Raw genomic sequence first — 20,592 nt, 5'->3', positions numbered from 1 at the left:
AACCTGGAGCTTTAAGTTGGGATGGCATTTGCCCTGCTGGTAAAGAGTGTACTGCTGAGAAATGTGCCAAGGTGACATCCCTTGGGGAAAAAAGAATGAACTTGAAAAAGCAATGGTAGTAAAATGTCACTTAAATGCAATCCCTGTGAAGGAATAGATTAGCTAGCTGGTCACTAATGTTTTAGTTTCGAAGGGCTCATTGGCTTTAAGATAATACATTATATGAAACCAAATCTACGTCTCTATGTAGCCATTGAAGAGCATGCATGGAATCTACTGAATGGAGCTGATGCAAGCATTTTAGCAGCTGCTGTAGAAAATCCAATCGCTCTCCCTTGTGGTAATTAAAAACTGTCAATTTGCCAGCCTTTAATGGCCTCCAAAATCTTCCCCCTGAGGTGGGTGCCTCATTCTGCCTCCTGATGGGGACCAGTCATGCTGATCACACTATATTTACATCTTTTGCTAGATTTGTATCTTAATTTGTGTGAAATATGGCAGCACTGCCTGGGATGGGATCCCTTCCAGAATTCTAGCTAGCTAGATGTACTGTAAATATACCACTTTGATTGATCTTACTTCTCTACTCTTTCATATGTTATGCTGATGCATGAGTGTGTCAGTAGCATACTTCAGCTTCCTCAGTTACCGTACAAGCAAATAAATGTAGCTGACATAAGTAAGTTAGGCAAGCTGCTAAACTAAGTCTAGAGTTCCTTCTAAATGTCCATGCTGAGTAAACATGCTTAGGATTAAGCCTCTTGAATCACAGATTTTGTTAGTCAACATTGCTGCAATTCTTTATTCTATAATGAACTTAACAGTTCTACTTCAGATCAAGCATTTGAGGGATTGTGGCCCTAGTAAATCAAACTTCACAGCTTCTCTGCAGAACATTTAGGACTGCTGTGTATAAGAAGTTCATTTCTTTGTAACATGCTGTGAGAAGACCAAAAGGAAAAAGAAAGAAAAAGAGGAATATGTTTCAGAAAATGAAATAGTTGATTAAAACATAAAAACATAATGCTAATTGAATTTTCCTGTGGTTTTTGCGTGGCACCATTTGTAGGGGAGGCAGTCACAGTGATTGTTCTATTTGCCTTATTACGTGTGTAATATATGAATGTTCTTCCCAAAAATATTCCAAAATAAACAAATGACATCAGCATTAATAGATTTTGTGTGCTACAGAATTCTTGGGAATGTGCTAATTCTACATCTTTGGCTAGTAACAATCCAGTGTTAGGGCTTTTCCAGTGTTATCTATCCCATGAGCCTCCTGTAACTCTTTCCTTTTAGTTTGTTCATCTTTATGACCAAACGATTCAATTGTTCATTTTCTAGTCAACTTTTTCTAATTGATCTAGCACTTCTAATGTGCATCATGATTGACAATCTCGTTATTGTGCTTTCTCTCATGAAAATTCTGTGAGATAGATCACTATTAATCCCATTTTGCAGATGGGGAACTAACTACACAATAATGTATCCTTTGGTGTGTATTATACATGTAATTATGTGCATGTATCCATTATTTGTGTAATTACATATATAGAGAAGATAATAACATAATTTTTAATTCCTGAATCCTTGGGAGATTAGGAGAACATGAACCCATGTGGCCAGACTACACCCATCCAAAAGTTGCCATAGCTACCAAACCAGAAATTGAGGATACCTGGGCCTCAAATGAGAAAACTGGATCAAGGCGTACCCCCAAATCATGCATTGCTCTTTCAGGGGGAGTGTTTAGAATAGGACAGTTCCTGGACATGAGAATCTTCTATCCACAGAGGGCCAGTACAAACTTAAGCAGCTACAACTTTTTTTCCATTTTTCCTCAGGATTGGTATCATAGCATGTGGGGGAGCTGGCACTAGGGAGGCTTTTCAGATCCAGATTGGGTGTCCTGCTCCTACCCTAGAGTTAAAATTAACATTAAAAATGAGTCTCCATCTTCTCCAGATTCAACCTCAGTATATTAGCCCTCATTCATCCCAGTACTGAATCCAGACACAGAATATAAGAAGCATGAGGGGTTAGATGGACCCATGTGGGACCCCACATCATATGTGCCATGGAGTTGAACGGAAATCCCCCCAATGCCTTTTCTTAAGTTGACCCTACACGTAGGAAAAGATCCATTGTATCACTGTGCCTCCTACATTCAACCTGTAGAGCCAAACAAGATATCGTGATTACTTTTATCAAAAGCCACCACCAGGTCAAGGGGAATCAACAGGATTGCACAAACACACACACCCTGACTGTTTTGGCTGTATACAAATATGAGCATATTTGATCAACCCACAGTGACTTTATTGTGTTGGCTTATCAAGAATAAGCATCTTTCGTCAGATAATGGAAGAGGATCTCTAAGCCTGTAATGTCACTAGGTCAGTAAGGGGAACAAACACCTGCCACTTCCAAACTTTTGAACGTTAGACATTCTGGTTTTTATTCCTAGTTTCTAGAACTTTACCTTAGAGATCTAAACCCCTACCTCTGCTTCAAAACATACCTCTCTAGCATATCTTCCTCTAGGGTGACCACCTGTGAATCACCAAAAAAGAAGACAAGCATTACCAGAGAGAGAGAGAGAGAGAGAGAACAAATAAGGATACTGATTTGCTTATGCTGATTTATAGATATAGATGCAAATTTAGAAATAATTAACATCATAGGCCTGGTTCAGATGACCATATGGGTTTTGTGGTTAACGTAACCATGGCCAGCTAACCACATGCAAAATGGGTGAGGATGACACCATTAACCCTTTTGTGGCTTAATTTTCCTTAACCACAAAAGGGTTAATGCAGCACCCGAGTCCTCCATCGGGCAGAAATAATAGAGCTCGAAGTATAGAGTGGCCAAAATTGCTGCGGCTGCTCTATACTGCAGGCTCCTTGCCCGTGGGAGGTGTGCTGGGGGAGGGGGAGGGGTTTAAATTTAAATTGCCCATCGGGGCTTGGTTTGGCTGTGGGGAGGGCGCAGGTTGGTTCATTATTTTAAAAACCTACTCACTGCTGCAGAGGAGCACTCCTGTGCTGCTGGCTGTCCCAAAACCCCATTCAAAATGGTGGCTGTGACGTGCTCCACCTTCCAGGCACCCCTACAATGGGCACTTTTTTTAAAAAAAAACCTGCCCTCACCCCAGCCCCTCCCCCATGGGCATTTTTTTAAAAACAACAACAACAACCCTCCCCGCAGCCAAGCCACTCGATAGGCAATTTAAATTTAAACCCCTCGCTCTCCCCTCAGCACACCTCCCACGGGCACGGAGCCCGCAGTATAGAGCAGCCACAGCAATTTCGGACGCTCTGTACTTTGGGCTCTATGATTTGAGCCCCTTAACCACAGGCCCCATTCAGAGGACACATGGTTAGTGCAGCAAACCATGTTGCAGAATGTGGTTTGTGAGCCTAGCCACAATGTGGTTAAGAACCACAGATATGTGTCAGACGACACCTTAGACCATGGTTAAGGATTCCGTTAACCACATTGTGGTTAAGCAGCATGGTTTAGCGTGTCGTCTGAACTGGGCCACAGTGTGAAGACTGAAACCAGGTGACCTGTGTGCCTTGCTCAGTCTGCTGTCCTGGTGCTGCTGATAGGCGGCTGCAAGGCCCAGCTCTGCCTTCTGATGAAGAGTTGGAGTATTGAAGAGCCCTTCAAACAGAGGAGGCCTTCAAAACAGAGGACAGTCCCTGGGCAACACTTCAAATGAAGGTTTCACCTCTGTAGAAGAGGACACATGACCACCCTAGGTAAATTCTAGATGTTTGAATGGAGCACACTTCCTGGTAAGTGTGTTTAGGGTTGTACTCTTACAGTGCAATATTGTGCAGGTTTATTAGAAGTCAGTCCCATTGAGTTCAACAGGAATTACTCTCAGGTAAAATGTATGTAGGAGTTGAGTCTGTAGTGTAAGGTACCTGATCTTCGATATAGGAGAGGAATTAGCTTCTTCTTTTTAAAATGGGATTTATATGTTTCTAGCATTTGGGATTTGACTGGGATGCTTACATACTTTTATTTTTCTCTCGTTAGTCCCCCGCTGTCATTCATGCTCAACGCTTTCAGATAATAATAAAAAAAGAATGGAGTGCAGTCAATGCAGCAGTATATTTGTGGCTGCTTTCTGTATTAATGCATATTGACCTAGTAAATGGAGATGTCTGCCCAAAAGCTGTTAAGCTTATCAGCATTCTAGTACTAATATTATTTTAGCTTTTGGGCAGGTTAGTGTCAGCTCCATGGATTGCAGCAAGGATTAAGAGGAGGCGAAGGTGAAGCTGCAGCTTTTTTCAAAGAGACACGGTACATAGATTCCAAAAATACTCACAAGATACATATTAAGGGAATTAAGGGATCCAAACGATGTTTAAATGCAATGCTTCTTTAGCTGCATCATTCTGTAAAAGAAATCAGTGCCATGATCACCAAAGAAGAAACATGATTTTCTGTGGCTGATCAGAGAGGAATTGAGATGCCTGGCAGAGTGACAGAAAATGTTTCTTAGAAGGATCCTTGTTGGATCCTAATAGTGGAGTACATGCTTTGCAGGCAGAAGGTCCTTGGTACAATCTATTGTACCTCCAATGAACGAGGGTCAGGTATCACACAATGGGAAATATTTCTGGCTGGGAACCTGGATTCCTGTTGTCAATCAGAGTAGACAATTCTGGTCTAGGTGGACCAATGGCTGAAGCACCTTCCAATATCTCGAGGAAGCCATTGTTTGAGCCTTATTGTTCTTTGAGAGATGGAGATGAAAGGAGAAGCTAACATGGGAGCTGTGGTTGATAGCTGGGAAGGTATTTGAAAAACTAGCAAACTTTTTTAGAGTAGGATGCTCTTTAAAAGTATTAATGAATGCTTCTGTATTTTTCCTCCCAAAGGTTACGGTTTTGTAGATTTTGACAGTCCAGCAGCAGCACAGAAAGCAGTAGCATCTCTTAAAGCAAATGGAGTGCAAGCCCAGATGGCAAAGGTAAGATGAATGTGTGAACAGTGTTATGTTTTACCTTATCGTGTTGTGAGATTACACTCTGTAGCAAGAATTCTGAGAGATTGTTCCATTATCTTGCTCTTTTCTAAATCATGATTTCTTGGAATCTTGTTTTATTACCTGCACAGATTTGTCATTTGGCTCAAGAGATTTATTTGTTTCTTGGCAGTGTTTATAATATCAGTGTCCTAAATGTTGGGTTCTACCCCACACGTTCTTCTTCTTCCTCTTTTGGCATCTCTTCTTCAAGGAACCTCATAAGTGTACACAAGATTGCCGTTGCGAGGGCAGAAGTAAGATTTGCATGTTGTGGTGCAGGGAGAAGGGAGGGGCCCTATTAAGTTGCAGAAAACTTCCTGAGCACTGACATGTAGGCATTAAATATGACTGTGCAAAGGGTGGGAGGTGTCGAAGAAGAAGAGAATGCAACCTGTGTTGCATAAGCCAGCTATTGGAGACACGGAGGATTGCTGAAAACCTGTGCCTTTCTGTTGCTTGATGGATGATATAAGAGATTTGTAGGCTGGAGGAAGAGTGTCCTCAGCTAAAGTAGAGAGGGAAAGCTGCAAAGAATATACCCAAGCCAAAACGATAGATGACTGAACTTGGATTATCAGTGGTTGAATACACTATTGGACACTTTCTGGATAGTACAGGCACATAGAAATACATTTCTTGATATTCCTGAAGTCAAATATGCTTTATAGATTTGCATGCCTTGGAACTCATTTGTTGTAACACAGAGAATTTGTTTTTTTGGAATGTAATGAATGCTGACGGGGTTCAGATTGCTTCTTATTTCCATTCATTCAAACATTTGGCTACCCTGCATCGAGTGTAGGGTCTACTGCATTCTTATCAATAACCCAACTTCAAAGTATGTGATGGTGTGACTCCACTAAGAAAAGAAAGGAAAGGAAAGGAACTAGAATCCATCCTCATCCTAATGAAATCTTGTGCATGATTTGGTGTCATATTTGTTTTATTATGTATTCAGTTTCTCTCCAGTCTTTTCCCTAAAATAGTGTATTTTCAAACAACAATCAAACAAGGCTTTGGTCAAAGGCTTTACTGAAGATTGTTTTGTCTTGTATTAAGAGTCTGTTGTTTATAACTGTATACCATGTGTAAAACCGGAATGGATTTCAGATACTGAAATGGTTATAAATGCTTCAAATTCCTGTTGAAGGGGGTATTTGTTTTTACAATAGAGGTGTTGCTAATATACAGTATTAAAAACAACAGCAAATACATTAGAAATGTTTGAGCCTTGCTGTTAGAAATCCCTGTAAATATGAACATGTGAACTAGCCCTTGATGGGATGGGATTTTGTTTTGTGTCCAAAGATGTCCAGACAGCTATAAAACATTATGACCATGTGAAAATACACACACAAGAAGCCGTCTGTGTTAAAGACCTAGGCAATGAAGCACTTAAATGTATGGAAGCATGAGGAGATGATATCAAAGCCAGATTCTGGGAGCTTACTTAAATTCTTTGAGATGTGGACTGCATAATATTGATAAACTTTCAAATGTGACCGGATCAGAGGTGGACGACTTCTTTGATGAGCCAGTTTGCATTGGCATAGTTTAGTGGAAGTGCAGAAGGGCCCAGGTTCATCCAGGGAGGGCTAGGAAACACTGGAGAGGTGTAGCCAATCAGGGTCGACAATACTGGGCTAGATACACCAATGGTCTGTCTCCGTATAAGGCAGCTTCCTATGTTCTTAGCATGGCGATGAGATCGCAATATGTCCTGGCTACTTTTCAAACTCTCTGTATAACCTGCATAGTGTAACATTGTAAAACAAAGGGATGCCTCATTAGATAGTAGAATATAGTGCAATGTGGACAAAACTGCCACCAAGCTGATTCTTACTCATGCCAATCAGCAGCAGTTTCCATGCTTCTGGAAAAGGTGGCCTCTTGAGTGTGATTTTTTTTTAATCAATTTACTTCATCTGGAACCCTTTTCCAAATGGCTAAGTTTTTGTGTTTTAGAAATCTTTTCCTCAGAAAAGTTTGAAACTTTTCGGAGGTTGCTTATGGAAATGAGTCATGAGGGTGAATTAGCTGAATGATTATTCCAGCCAAGATCAGACTCTCAATGCAGAAAGCATGAAATATTGATGCAATTTAGAATTCCTGTAGTTTCTTCACCTGAGAATCTCACATCACACACTTCCAATATTAATTAAGTCTCAAAGGTCACTGGGAACTAGGCTGCAGCAAGCGTTATCTACATTTCAGAAATGGGACCAAAAAAAATGGAGAATGAGAGAGGATTACAGTTGGGCTTGCACCTGAATAAAGGTGAAGTGGCTTTGAGCTACTGAACACCAGAGATTCTGACTAAAACCAAAGGGTAGCACCGTTACTCTTAAGCACTTCTGAAGCTGTTTCTGTATTATGCTTTGCTTACCATTCCTTTCTATGGCCAAGCCTTCACTATACATCTTTCAAGCGTATATATTACATGTATACCCCACGTGGCTACATGTAGTTCCCAAGTGGTCTCCCCTCTAAGCACTGACCAATCCCAGACCTGCTTAGCTTTAGCAAGGCGGCTGCCTCACATGCCTTCAGTGTATGCCCTGGGATAGAATGTAGTATAGAATATGGATGGTAGTTGGGGAAGTCTGGGCTGTTAGTTTGAGCAAAGCTAGCTTGATTGATAGAGCAGGATGGTTTGGTTAGAATAGCGTGGCCTCGAGTAACAAATGTTCTAAGCTGTGAAGAGGCCTGCAGCCACCCTAATATGTGCAACAGAGGGAAATCACTGGGAAAGAGCCAACAGCAGTGTCTGTCAGATAAACCTGATGACTTTTGCAGGTACTTGTGAACAGATGTTACCTCTCTTTTCTAACTTTCATCCAGTTGTCTACCAGTTAGGTTTCTGGGGGGCACTGAATTTATTAGAATGTTCACATTTTAGTTTGCTAGGGCTCAATATTGCTTCTATGAAATGATGGATTTGGAGCTACACAGACTTTGTTGATCTACCTTTGTGGGTTTGCTTGTATGTGTGCTGGACGTATACTTGTGTTGGTGAAACTGCAGACTTTTGTTGCCTTTAAATCTTGGCTACTTGTAATTATGAAAGAGTTACTAACACATTATAGCTCTTAAATTATTTGTTAAACACCCCCCCCATTGACTTAATTGATTGATTTCTTTAACACTACAGGTTGGATTTTTTTTCTTTAAAGGATGCTGAATTCTTTATTTTCTTATATTGTGTAAGATAGAAGCAAGGGGAAGGCCAAATGCTTAATACTGTTACAATAATAATAACAACAGGTTAGATCCAGATATTTTCATTTTGGAGTAGACCCATTAAAATTAAGGGGTTTACTCTTAACGTGACAGAGTCTGAATCCAACCGTATGTTCATTTATTTATTTTATGAATTTAATAAAATGAAATAAATCAATGAAATGGAAGTCCTAAGACTGGATGAGAAACAGTTTCATGGAGAAAGAAAGAAGTGGTGAGGTTTATAGACATAATTGGCAAGGAGAAGTGTAGATCATGTGATGAGGTCTTTTCTGATGATTCTATTCCATCCTGGATCCAGCATTACCAAATCCAAAGTTATATTGACATAAGCAGATGATTGTGTAAAATATCTGAAACTAATTCTTTTTGAGAATGTGATGTTCTAAAAAAACTTTAAAATGAATACTATGCAAGATTTATATATCATTGCTATTTTTAGATAAACAGGAAAAAATGGTTTCAAATGCATACTGTTAGGATATCTAATTTCATATCAAATATGGCAATAAATAAATAAAATTGAACAGGTTTGCTTTATCACCTTTCATCGACATAAAAAAAATTATTATAAAATCTTGTACCAATGGTACTTGATTCCCTAAAGGTTGGGTAAAATTTATGTTAATACTGATCAGAAAACTGCCTTGCAAAATCTGGAGAAGTATGAATACCAAAGAATAACTGTGTTACGGTTTTCGTATTGTTTGTGAATTTGGTAAATTCATATCACTATGCAAATGGAACAAAATTGTCTCCCATCCCAATAGTTGATTTGATTTAATTTTATTTCACTTAAATAACCCCCCTTCATATTGGGTTTCTGTTAGGTGAAAGTGGTTTTGCAAATAGCATTTCTGTTGGTTTTGTCACCTTTCCCCTATTTTTTATGCCGTCACAGAAGCATAATAAGGCTGAATACTTCAATGATGAAACTTCTGATTTGCTGTTTTCTTAATTTATATGACTTTTCTTTAAAGCAAAGCATCTGTTAGACTTAATATTGGGGTTTCAGTAAAGCTATTTTCATCACCAACACCTCAGTGCAGAAACTCTGATGATCTAAGTAGCATGGAAATTGTTCAGAATGCTTTTCAATTGTTCAATTGAATGATTGTTCAGTTGTTCAGAATACTTTTGCAATGAGGCTGAGAACATTCCAGTGAGGAACACAACATCTGTTAGGAATGTTGGTTCTTTTCCAGTTGTGCTATAGAATCCATTTACAAAAAAACAGAGTAGTAATTGGAGCTGTTCATCTTCCAAAAACATTAACTGTCTCAAAGAGTACTTATGCACAGTCCTGTGATAAACTGAATCAATTCCTGTTAAATTGCAGTGGATCTTCATTAGCCGAAAGCAAAAGAAAGGCCAACTCCCCTTTACGAAAGGTTTGCTGCTTGCTGATCTTGCTCTTTTGTCTCAACCTCTTCTGTTCTCCTCTAAAGCAGACCTCCCAGGAGTTCAGCAGCTGTTTATGATGAAACGTAAGAACACTTTTTAACAGTACAGCTAAATAACTAATGTTTCCGGCTGCTGTGTAAAGACATCAAGGTCAGGGGACAAGAGAGGTTTGAAAGCCCTAATGTAACACTTCTGGGATATTCATATCTTGATGAGTATTCATTAATGGCAATCATCAAAATATGCATGTTAGGGGTAATAAAAAACCACTTGGTTTAAACTGTCAACCATAAGGCATTCAGCCAACCTGCAGTTACACAAACAGGAAGTCGTTATGCAAGTAACCACTGTATATTTTTATTGCATTCTTGTCTGAAGCATTTTGGTATTAGACCAATAATTTAATTAGGTATGGAAGCTACCTATAATACCACATCAATCAAGCATCAATCAAAATCATTCTTGGCAGGAAACGCTCAAACTATTTTCAGTTACCATCACTCAGTCAAAAATAATGTTTACAAAAGAGTCAAGGGTGATATGAAGAACTCCGAGCACTGACTTGTTCATATTAGTCTTTAGTGGTTAAACCGAAATTTCTCCTGTTGTTTTCAAAAGCATTTACTGCTGGCACAAATGTTGTTAGCAATAATATCACCGATAGTTCTACTGTACCTTTCAGAGAAAGAAGACATTAAGCAAAGTTGATTTGCTATGAAATTCACATTCTTAAGCTCCAGTCCACTTCCTTCTAACTCAGGGGTGGGGAACCTGTGGCCTTCCAGATACTGTTGGGCTGTGGCTGATAGAAGTTGTTGTCCAACAACATTTGTAGGTTCCACATCCCTGCTATAAATCATGCCCACATAGAATAGCTTGCCCGGAAGATCTACTGCCACCACAGAGCAAGCCACTGTATACGGGTATGATTTGTGGTATGGTTTGTGAAAAAGAACTAGCATGAAATTTTAATTTTATGTTCCTTCCAATTGCCACATATGTGAAGCCTTAGTTTCAAGTTAGGTTGCCTTTGTTCCCTAAACAGGAGGAGCCAATTTCCCAAAACTGTATTTCTAGCCTGATTGTACAGAACCTCTTCACTGATCGAATGTGGTTACATAATAGGAAAGAAAACTGTTTAATGTGATAAACCTTAGTGTGTCTCCAATGCTTCATGTTGTAATTTGTGTTGATCCTCATAATTAAATGTACTTTTGATGAGAGAAATGGAGGCATACTAAATACATCCCAACAATACAACTGCCTTCTGAACCTGTTATTCTGCTTTTTAAAGGAGTTCTAGTAAGATATTTGGAATGGAATTGTCCAATCTACTGACGTGATAGAACAACCGTATATCTTTCTGTAAAAATGGCTGTACTTCTTCCTATGATGCCTCTTTCCCACAATGCCCAATTAACCCTTTCTTTAATGGTCTCTAGCTAATTATATCTAAAAAATGTTTTTGTTGCTAGGCCTTTGACTTGATTGGAGCCCTTTAATTGGTTTATTTGAACTGGCTTTAGTGTTGGTATTTATTATTTTCTTGTGTTAGCTCTTTGCTATGTTATGGTGTTTAGTACTTTTAGTTTATTTTTATTTATTTATTTATTTACATTTTTATACCGCCCAATAGCTGAAGCTCTCTGGGTGGTTCACAAAAGTTAAAACCATAATAAAACAACCAACATGTTAAAAGCACAATTACAAAATACAGTATAAAAAGCACAACCAGGATAAAACCACGTAACAAAATTGATATAAGATTAAAATACAGAGTTAGAACAGTAAAATTTAAATTTAAGTTAAAATTAAGTGTTAAAATACTGAGTGAATAAAAAGGTCTTCAGCTGGCGATGAAAGCAGTACAGTGTAGGCGCCAGGTAGACCTCTCTGGGAGCTCATACCACAACCGGGGTGCCACAGCGGAGAAAGCCCTCCTTCTAGTAGCCACCTGCCTCACTTCCTTTGGCAGGGGCTCACGGAGAAGGGCCCCTGTAGATGATCTTAAGGTCTGGGCAGGTACATATGGGAGGAGGCGTTCCTTCAAATAACCTGGCCCCAAACCGTTTAGGGCTTTAAATGTCAATACCAGCACTTTGAATCGGGCCTGTACCTGGACTGGCAGCCAATGAAGTTGTAAAAGGACTGGCGTGATGTGATCTCGCCGGCCAGTCCCTGTTAGTAAACGGGCTGCCCTGCTTTGTACCAGCTGAAGCTTCCGGACCGTTTTCAAAGGCAGCCCCATGTATAACGCATTGCAGTAATCCAAACGAGAGGTTATCAGAGCATGGATAACTGTAGCTACGCTATCTCTGTCCAGATAAGGGCGTAGCTGGTATATCAACCTAAGCTGATAAAAGGTGCTCTTTGCCACTGAGTTCACCTGTGCCTCAAGTGACAGTTCTGGATCCAAGAGCACCCCCAAACTACGGACCTGATCCTTTAGGGAGAGCGCAACCCCATCCAGGACGGGGCAAACATCACCTCGCCGGACAGATGAACCACCCGCTAACAGTAATTATGGATTATTTATTTATTGCATTTCTATACTGCCCAATAGCCGAAGCTCTCTGGGCGGTTCACAAAAATTAAAACCATTCAAAGTTTAAAACAACAGTATAAAAACATGACATAAAATGCAATATAACAGCACAAACAGGACAAAATCAGCAGCAGTGCAGAAATACAATTTTAAAATGCCAATTTAAAGCAGCAAAGTTAAAATTAATTCATAGACTGTTTTGTTTTAATTATTGCAAGCAGCCTTGGGGACCCATTTGGGCCAAAATGTGAGGTAGAAATTCTCCGATGAATGCTATAGTTTGCTAGCATTGTTGCCTTAGGTTAGCTAACTGTTGATTAAATACTACTGTCCCTGTGAGAGCTGGGGTGGGCTAGAGTGGTGAGACAGGGATCAGGTCAGAATCTAGGGATCATTGGCAGAGCCTGGTAGATCTCTGGAAGAGTCAACAGTAATACCTGGGGCTTGCTGCTGGCTACTTGCCAGCATGTAGTTTACTGGTTGGGTTAGTGAAATAATGGAATGACCCTAACTTTTAAGAATTCCACTAATGTACCACGTCAGGAAACTGAGGCATAAGGAATAACCAGCAAGGCCTGTGGCAATGTATTCATATGAAAACTGTGCTATGCTACTTTAAACAGATCCCATGAATTCACCCTTGCTCCTGCCACGGTATGCACTGTGGGGGATTAGGATCACTTTATGTGATGTAGCACTAGCCAAGATGGTATCAGACTTAATCATAAATTGTTATTCTTTACTGATTCTCTGTTCAGTTTCCCAGCTCTGAGTCAGGCGAAATATTATCCCACAGAAATGAGCAGTGCTTCAGCTGTGTAGAACTTGAGAAAACAGGGAACCCTTTAGAGTGCTTAGTAAAACTTATATTTTGGAAAACTGTATGCATGGTTTTCAAACCTTTTATATATGACTAACAGGAAATCTGAATACAGCAAATGAGTTAAACATTGCACTCAGAGTGATTCCCATTTTCCTTTCGTACTCAGAAAACTCCAAATAGTTGTTCAACCACAAATATGAAGTTTAAGGCTCAGTTGCGCGTTTTACGAGTGAGTGCTTTCCAGCTTCGGCAAGCATGCCTTAATCACCGAGGACACATAAAATACACTGTTTTTGCAAGAATTTAAGTTCAGCATGTTGCATTTCTGTAAAGCTGAAGCCAGTAAATAATTTAATGCTGTATCGTGATATCTAGAACCAATCAATAATTTTAACATATTTGTTAGTTTCTCGCAGTCAGTGTGGCAAGGGTGCATGTGAGATTAGTCAACCACAAATATTTATTAAAAATAAATAAATTATATTCTGCTTGTATGGTGGTCGACAGCCTTTTTCTATGTCCGCCATCACCATGGATTTGGACCTGTGGTTGTCTTGAATCGTGACATGTATGATTCAGAACAATGTCCAGATTCAAGACAACCACAGGCCCTGATCTGTGGTAAGGACTGACAGAGAATAAGGCTATGGACCACCATTGAGTTCTGGCCAGGGTAAGAGTTGGAGGGAGATACTTCAGTATCACAGAAGGAGGAGTGAGATATCACAGACCATGGCTCATCTCCTTCGGCTATCACAGGAAGTAGTCCGTGATGGAAGCTGTTCTTCTTGCCCCCACCCCATAGTATTGGTCTGATGGGAGGTTCCAAAGGGAAAATGGAAGTATGCATTGATGCCACATTTTTCCCATGTCCCATGACATCCATATCAGATCAACACTACATTATAACATAGCATCTTTCTGAGAGCTTGGGTGAGGGGGGATGATCATCTCCAGGAGCATTCTCCTATTCATCCCACTCCTGAAAATGGGACCATAAAACATGAGGCAGGTATTTCAGTTCTAGCAGTTGAATTATCCATTGCTACCCAAACTGAAGAGCAGTGTAGCCAAACCTAATGAGTTTTAGCGCCCCTGTATGATATTTTGCAGTGTCTTGTTCTCTTTGGGAAACATCTCTGGACAGCCAGATTAATTCTAGGCACTTCGATAGGGATCTTCTTCCAGAAGATATTTCCACAAATGGAGTGCCACTGTCTTCTCTCAGCATGAGCCTAGTTTCAGGTGGTGGGAGAGTATAGAGCAGGGCTTCTGGGGCTGATTCTACTGGCCAAACAGGTTCATGCAGGAGTCCTTTAGACACTCTGGTCCCAATCAGTTCAGGCCACTTTTAATTGCGCTTGGAAACAGATAGGTAGCCAGTGTGATTGTTTCAGAGCCAGTATAATATGTTCCCAGTTTGTCCCAGTCAACTATTGTATTTTGCACTCTCTGCAGTTTCTGAAGCAGTTTTCAAAGGCAGTTCTCTTGCAGTAGTCTAGACAAGATGGATGACTGTCAGGATCAGGCCTGGTTCCTCTGGTGTGGTTCCTGAATCAGACTCGGAGCCTGAAGTTGAAGTAGACCATCCAAGACCAGAAGTGGGGGAGGAAATTCTCCAAGACGCCAGGAGTCAAGGAGGAATCTCCTCATCCAGTCTGTGTCTGCCCCTTCACACAGTTTCAGAGGAAATAAATGTTCCCATGAAAGTGGGTGTGCGATATTTGGCACATCTTGAATAAATAGTGGATTACGTTTGGTGCAGATATGAGTGATTCTCCCCCCTGCAAGGCATTTAACAAATTAGTCTCAATGGGCTTCTGAGGGTTTGCACACGTCATTTGGATGGCCTGGCTGGGGTAGGCACTGGACCACTGAAAGCTCCATCCGACGAGTGTTTTATTAAACGCTCATTACTGGGCACTCATGGAGTTTGCTCAGGTCCCTCACAGGACGTCGTCTGCCTCCCCCGCACCTTCTGGCCTTCCTTTCATGACAACCCCCCCTCCCCCCGGTTAAGTCCGATGTATTTTTAAACACAGAACTGCTGCTCTCTCCTGCTGTGTGCAGGAGAAGCAGCGCCATTAGAAGAGCAAACTCAATGGGCCTCGTGCTCGTTCTGTACTTCCTCTATTGAAAGAGGAAGTAACTGAGGAATGAAAACAAAGGCGGAGGAGCAACGGTGGGAGTGTGTTTCCCCCCTGTGTGATGGAGCTCTCAGTTGGAATAATTCTATTTGATGAGACTGCAAAGATACTATGGTGGCAGAAAAGTACTATTTCACTGCCATCGCTGGCCCAGAATGGGCTCAAAGATGAACTCAGTCTTCTTTACATTGGATTTGTTTTGAGTTCTTTCACCACCAGTGCTGAAATAATAGTCACGATTATTTGATTTTCCATGTTCCCTAATAAAACAAGGATCCCTATGAGCTCTACTCTTTTAAAAAAGGTGCTTAGGAGTGATCATGCCTATTGCCCAAACCATCTCCGTAGTCCACAGACTCATAACTGAGCCCCTTGCAAAAAGACAACTTGACCACATTGTATTTTCTGGAGCACCACAGCTATTTCATATTCTAAGCATAGCCATTACTACCGTACCTATGGAACTATTATGCAGAACCTTGGATTAGAACCTGAGTTTTAATGCATGCTGCACCTATTCATCCTCAGATTTCTTAAACTCCTATTGTTTTTACTTTTACAAGATGCTGTCCTTCAGTTAGTTAGGTTATTAAAGGCAGATATCTCCTAGTCTTTCTGTAGTCGAGGATGTAGCTTTTTCTCTTTCTTTCTTATCAGCTTGGTTTACTTATCTGGAACTGCACTCTGAAGTGTCCATATTTTCTACCGTTCATTACAATTTGCTTCATAATTTGATTCTCTGGCAACAAGAATAATGCTTCCCTCCCCTAAACTTAATTCCGTCCTTTTAATAACAATTTCTCCCCAAATGGAAGCCAGACTAAAGCCATTAACAAGACCTACTCAGATTTCAGATCCCACATTACAGAGGACAGAGATTTAGTAAAGTAATAAAGCATAGGCTTAATTCTGAGTGGCTTTAATTAAACTTACATGCATTGCTAAATGTCAGCATGTGCTTAAATAATGTACCAAACTGGAGGGGGGAGTTTAAGGACCAACATAAAGGCAGTGAAAAGTAGCCTAATGGAAATCCAGGGCACTGTTGCACTAATACTGAGATGGTTGTAATGTGATTAATAATTCTGTGGCGTTTGTTTTGCATTATACTTTAGAAGTAATTGAAGTCAGTATCTCACAACAATAAAGACCTGCAGTTATTCCATCTCTTTACACAGAGATCATCATGACAGCTGGCTCTTGAGGTCAAGAAGGTGTTCTGTTCTCATTAAATAATAAGAGGGAAGCAAATAGTTAATAAAAATGATGAGATGGGAGATTCTGGCAAGTCTGCAAGAGCACTTCTGCCTATAACACGGGGTCAGTTGACAGTTGCATGTTGCTGACTGAATGGGACACATGCATGATGCATGCATACTTCAGATATAAGGCACTTCAGAAAAGCACAGCTTCTTATGTCATGGCAATTCATACATTCCACTGAGAGTAAGCAATTATATGATGTTGGGTAGTGTAGAGTACATGTCTATACCAATCCACTCTGGGCTAATACAAGCTAGTGGTGCTTGATGTACAAGCCCAAAGCTTGAAACATACCTGCTAAAGTAACCTTTCTTTGGGGATGGACCGTAGCCCAGTGGTAGAGCAGGTACTTTGTATTTAGAAGGTCCCAGGGCCAATCCTTAGTGGTGGGTTTTGTAAAAGACATTCCTGCCAGCGGCTAATGTGCAAATCTGAAGAACTGTTGCCAGTCAGAATGGGCAATATTGGGCTCCATCGACAAAGAGGAAGGCAGCTTCCTTTGTTCCTTTATTATGCTAATAAAAATGTACATGTCTTAACCAGGCCATCTTAAAAACATAACAACAGCCATGCTGGATTAGACCAAGGGTCCATCTAGTCCAGCACTGTGTTCATACAGTGGCCAACCAGCTGTCAACCAGCAACCCACAAGTAGGACATGGTGCAACAACAACACCTGACCCAATTAGTGCATACAGGCTTAATTGCCTCTGATATTGTAGGTTTCACTTAGTGATCAGGACTAGTAGCCATTGATAGCCTTCTCCTCCAGGAATTTATCCAACCCCCTTTCAAAGTCATCCAAATTGGTGGCCATCACCACCTTGACATCATTCCCTTCATTTCTGAATCAAGGCTTTCTCTATTTGTGGAAATGTCGTCAACGCCACACCACCCACACACAAGAGGGAGCTATCAGCAGTCTTGAGTTAACCCTGAGGTTTATAGGGCAATGAAAAAAAAACTTTTAAAAAACTACTAAGGGATGCATCCTCACCCCATCCATGAAGCATCCCAGTGAAGACTCAATTGGCATGGGATGGTGACTGATTCAGAGGGGGAAAGAACTGACAACTACTGTATGTGGGAAAAGGAATGGAATGGAGTGGCTGGAGATGAAGGGGAAACACATAGATATAAAAAAGTATAGAGAATTGTTTGGATAAGTCATTTCTTCATTCACACATTACTTGGTTCACACAAGGACAGACGTGAGAGCTGGCAATAGAAATCAGTGGAGAAACTCAACATTTTAATGTTACTAGGATAGGGCACAAGTGTATCCACTAGCCTCCTCCCCCAAAATACAATATGGAATCATCACCATCATCATCTTTAAATGGGGGAGGGGGAAACAGCCTGGATTGAGCATGCCCAGTGGGCATGAATGCTGATTAATTGTTGGGGGTGGAATGGGTTGTCGTGGACTGGAAATTGAGGAACAGAATGGAGCATTCTGAAATAGAGCATTCTGGCTTGCTGGCTGGAACCCAGACAATCTTCCTTTGTTTTTGTCCCAAATATCTGATCAACAAATTTCTGCATCTCCTAGTAAAGTGTAATGTTAAAATATAAAGTGAAGTGTCAAACTTCCCATCCTCACACACACACACACACACACACACACACACTTTGAAACAGTTCAAAGCAAAGGTTCTTTGGAGACATTTGAAATTGCTGCTGTCGCATTAATTCCTAGGACGCTTTGAGTTCAGCATACAATGTGCCAATGGACAATTATGCCTTAACACAATCAACGTTCTTGGCTGACTTTGATGGCCTTAACTGTTTGGGTTCATTTCTAAATTAAACCCAAACAAAGGAAAGTGTGGAGAGGGGAAACTCCTCACCCAGCTGAGTCTACCCTGCATAAATGCATTGAGATCATAGGGACCTCATTGTCTTTGTGGCAGCTGGATCTAAAGAAATGGAAATATTTCTTTTTATGATAACTTCTGTCCGATGAAAGAAATTGCATTACTCCCTTGCGCTTGGTAGCAGTGGGGGAAGATAGGTGAGCGAATGAGGTTGGTGTTTTAATTATTCTTGAATCTTTGTTGTATTAAAGTATATGGGGTGGATAGACTTAGTTATATGCTGAGCTTTGGGGTGAATTTAAGAACATATTTATTTATTTATTTATTGTTAAAAAAAACATGTCACGACTCTGCTATCACAACTCAGTGCACTCATTTTTGAGTATGTGACAGATTGGCTTCTTGGGGAATAGTGGAGAGGCTGAACTCTTTCACCATTCCACAATTAGATTAACTACTAGGGCATCTCTCTCTGAACTTGTTCTAAGGACTCTATTGAACTGCTCTTTGTGATTGGAAGCGCTGGTACTTTCTTATCTAAAGCACCACTTGGGTAAAAACCAAGTTATCTTCCAAATTCCTATGTGCTTTCCCTCCTCAATGCATCATCTAAGATCTGATATTTTCATTAAACCAGTTGATATGGAAGGTTTCAGCTCAGCTTGTGAACGAAGCCCTTAAAAAGAAAAAGGTGGGGGGAGTCAGTAGCTTGGGACTGAAAAGCACTATAAAGAAAGATAGCACCAGTATTTTCTTATTTAGCCTAGCCTTTAGAGCTATAGGCTATTTCCCTGATGCTTATAAAATGCTACTTTATGGCTGTTCCTATGTTGTTGTGCTTGGTTGATGCTTTGTTCGGTTTATATAAGTGATGCTGCTGTCCACGAGCGCAGTGAGAGACAAGAGCAATATTTGTATGCCTATTAGATATGATACATGTTGCACTTCATGAATCATCGTTACCAGGTTCTTGCTGTAAATGAAACCTTACTTTCACTGGGTTTGGGTTTGTCATTTCAAGGAACATCTGAAGCCAAGGTACCTTAAAAAGTCTGTGGTTTCTTTATTAACTAAGCTGGTTTCTGTCCACCACTCTGCCGCTAAGATCATCTTCTTGGCTCGCCGCTCTGACCATGTTACTCCACTTCTGAAATCTCTTCATTGGCTTCCAATTCACTTCAGAATCCAATATAAACTTCTCCTGTTGACCTTCAAAGCTTTTCACGGTCTAGCTCCTTCCTATCTCTCCTCTCTCATCTCACACTATTGCCCCGCTCGTGCTCTTCGCTCCTCTGATGCCATGCTTCTCACCTGCCCAAGGGTCTCTACTTCCCTTGCTCGGCTTCGCCCATTTTCTTCTGCTGCCCCTTATGCCTGGAACGCGCTTCCAGAACATTTGAGAACTACAAGTTCAACCACAGCTTTTAAAGCTCAGCTAAAAACTTTTCTTTTTCCTAAAGCTTTTAAAACTTGATTTTGTTCTGACTTTATACTGTTAGTTTTACCCTACCCTGCGCCTGTTTACCCTACCCAGTGCCTGTTTGCATTCTCTTCCCCTCCTTATTGCTCTACTATGATTTTAATAGAATGTAAGCCTATGCGGCAGGGTCTTGCTATTTACTGTTTTACGCTGTACAGCACCATGTACATAGATGGTGCTATATAAATAAATAATAATAATAATAAGCTGATGATCAGTGTCATCAACAGCGTACTCTACACACAAAAGTTTAAAAATGTTGCTCCTTCTTTTCTTTCATGTCAAAAAACTATGGCTGCTCTTTGAAAGGGACGTGCACAGCACTTCAGGAATGTAAATTTCTGATCCTCAAATTGTAACCCAGGAATAATTTGCTGGTTTTGAAAATGTAGGCAATGATGCTTGACAGTAATATGCAGTGAGCTACATTTTAAGAGCAGCCAAACATAATCAGATATGATATTTTTGCAAGGTCAGATGTCTATTATTATGCTGCGCTGGAGTGGTATTTTCAAGATGGGGCTCTTTATTGATTTTAGCGATTGTGGTGGGACATAACTATTGATGGACAATTTGTTTTAGTGCTCGACCAGTGCCTCCCAAAGTCTCATACTTGAGGCTTCCTTTCTATTTCCAGAACTGGAAAAGGAGCCATATGTCATTCTTACACCCAGGCCTCTATCACACCAACATTTTATTGCACTCTCACCATGCCTAGTTTGCTGTTTTGCAGCGCGGTACTCACATGATGCCGTGCCTGTTCTGAAGTCACTCCATCTCTTCCCCTCTATTTTCCATGTTTTCTTAGAGTGGGAAAAGTCCA

General features: G+C 40.6%; 1 protein-coding gene across 2 annotated transcripts in view; it reads left to right on the top strand.

Annotated features, from left to right (window-relative positions):
- Positions 1-20,592, top strand: part of RBMS3 (RNA binding motif single stranded interacting protein 3) — an 860,525-nt gene that overhangs the window by 545,548 nt on the left and 294,385 nt on the right. For both annotated transcript variants that reach the window (XM_063125041.1, XM_063125049.1), the window contains one exon: positions 4,902-4,993. In XM_063125041.1, the coding sequence (XP_062981111.1) occupies positions 4,902-4,993 (92 nt within the window). The remainder of the gene's footprint in view (positions 1-4,901; positions 4,994-20,592) is intronic.

This window comes from Elgaria multicarinata, chromosome 1 (assembly GCF_023053635.1).
Source record: "Elgaria multicarinata webbii isolate HBS135686 ecotype San Diego chromosome 1, rElgMul1.1.pri, whole genome shotgun sequence".
In the NCBI taxonomy this organism is placed as follows: domain Eukaryota; kingdom Metazoa; phylum Chordata; class Lepidosauria; order Squamata; family Anguidae; genus Elgaria; species Elgaria multicarinata.
This window is presented reverse-complemented; position numbering and strand designations above follow the sequence as displayed.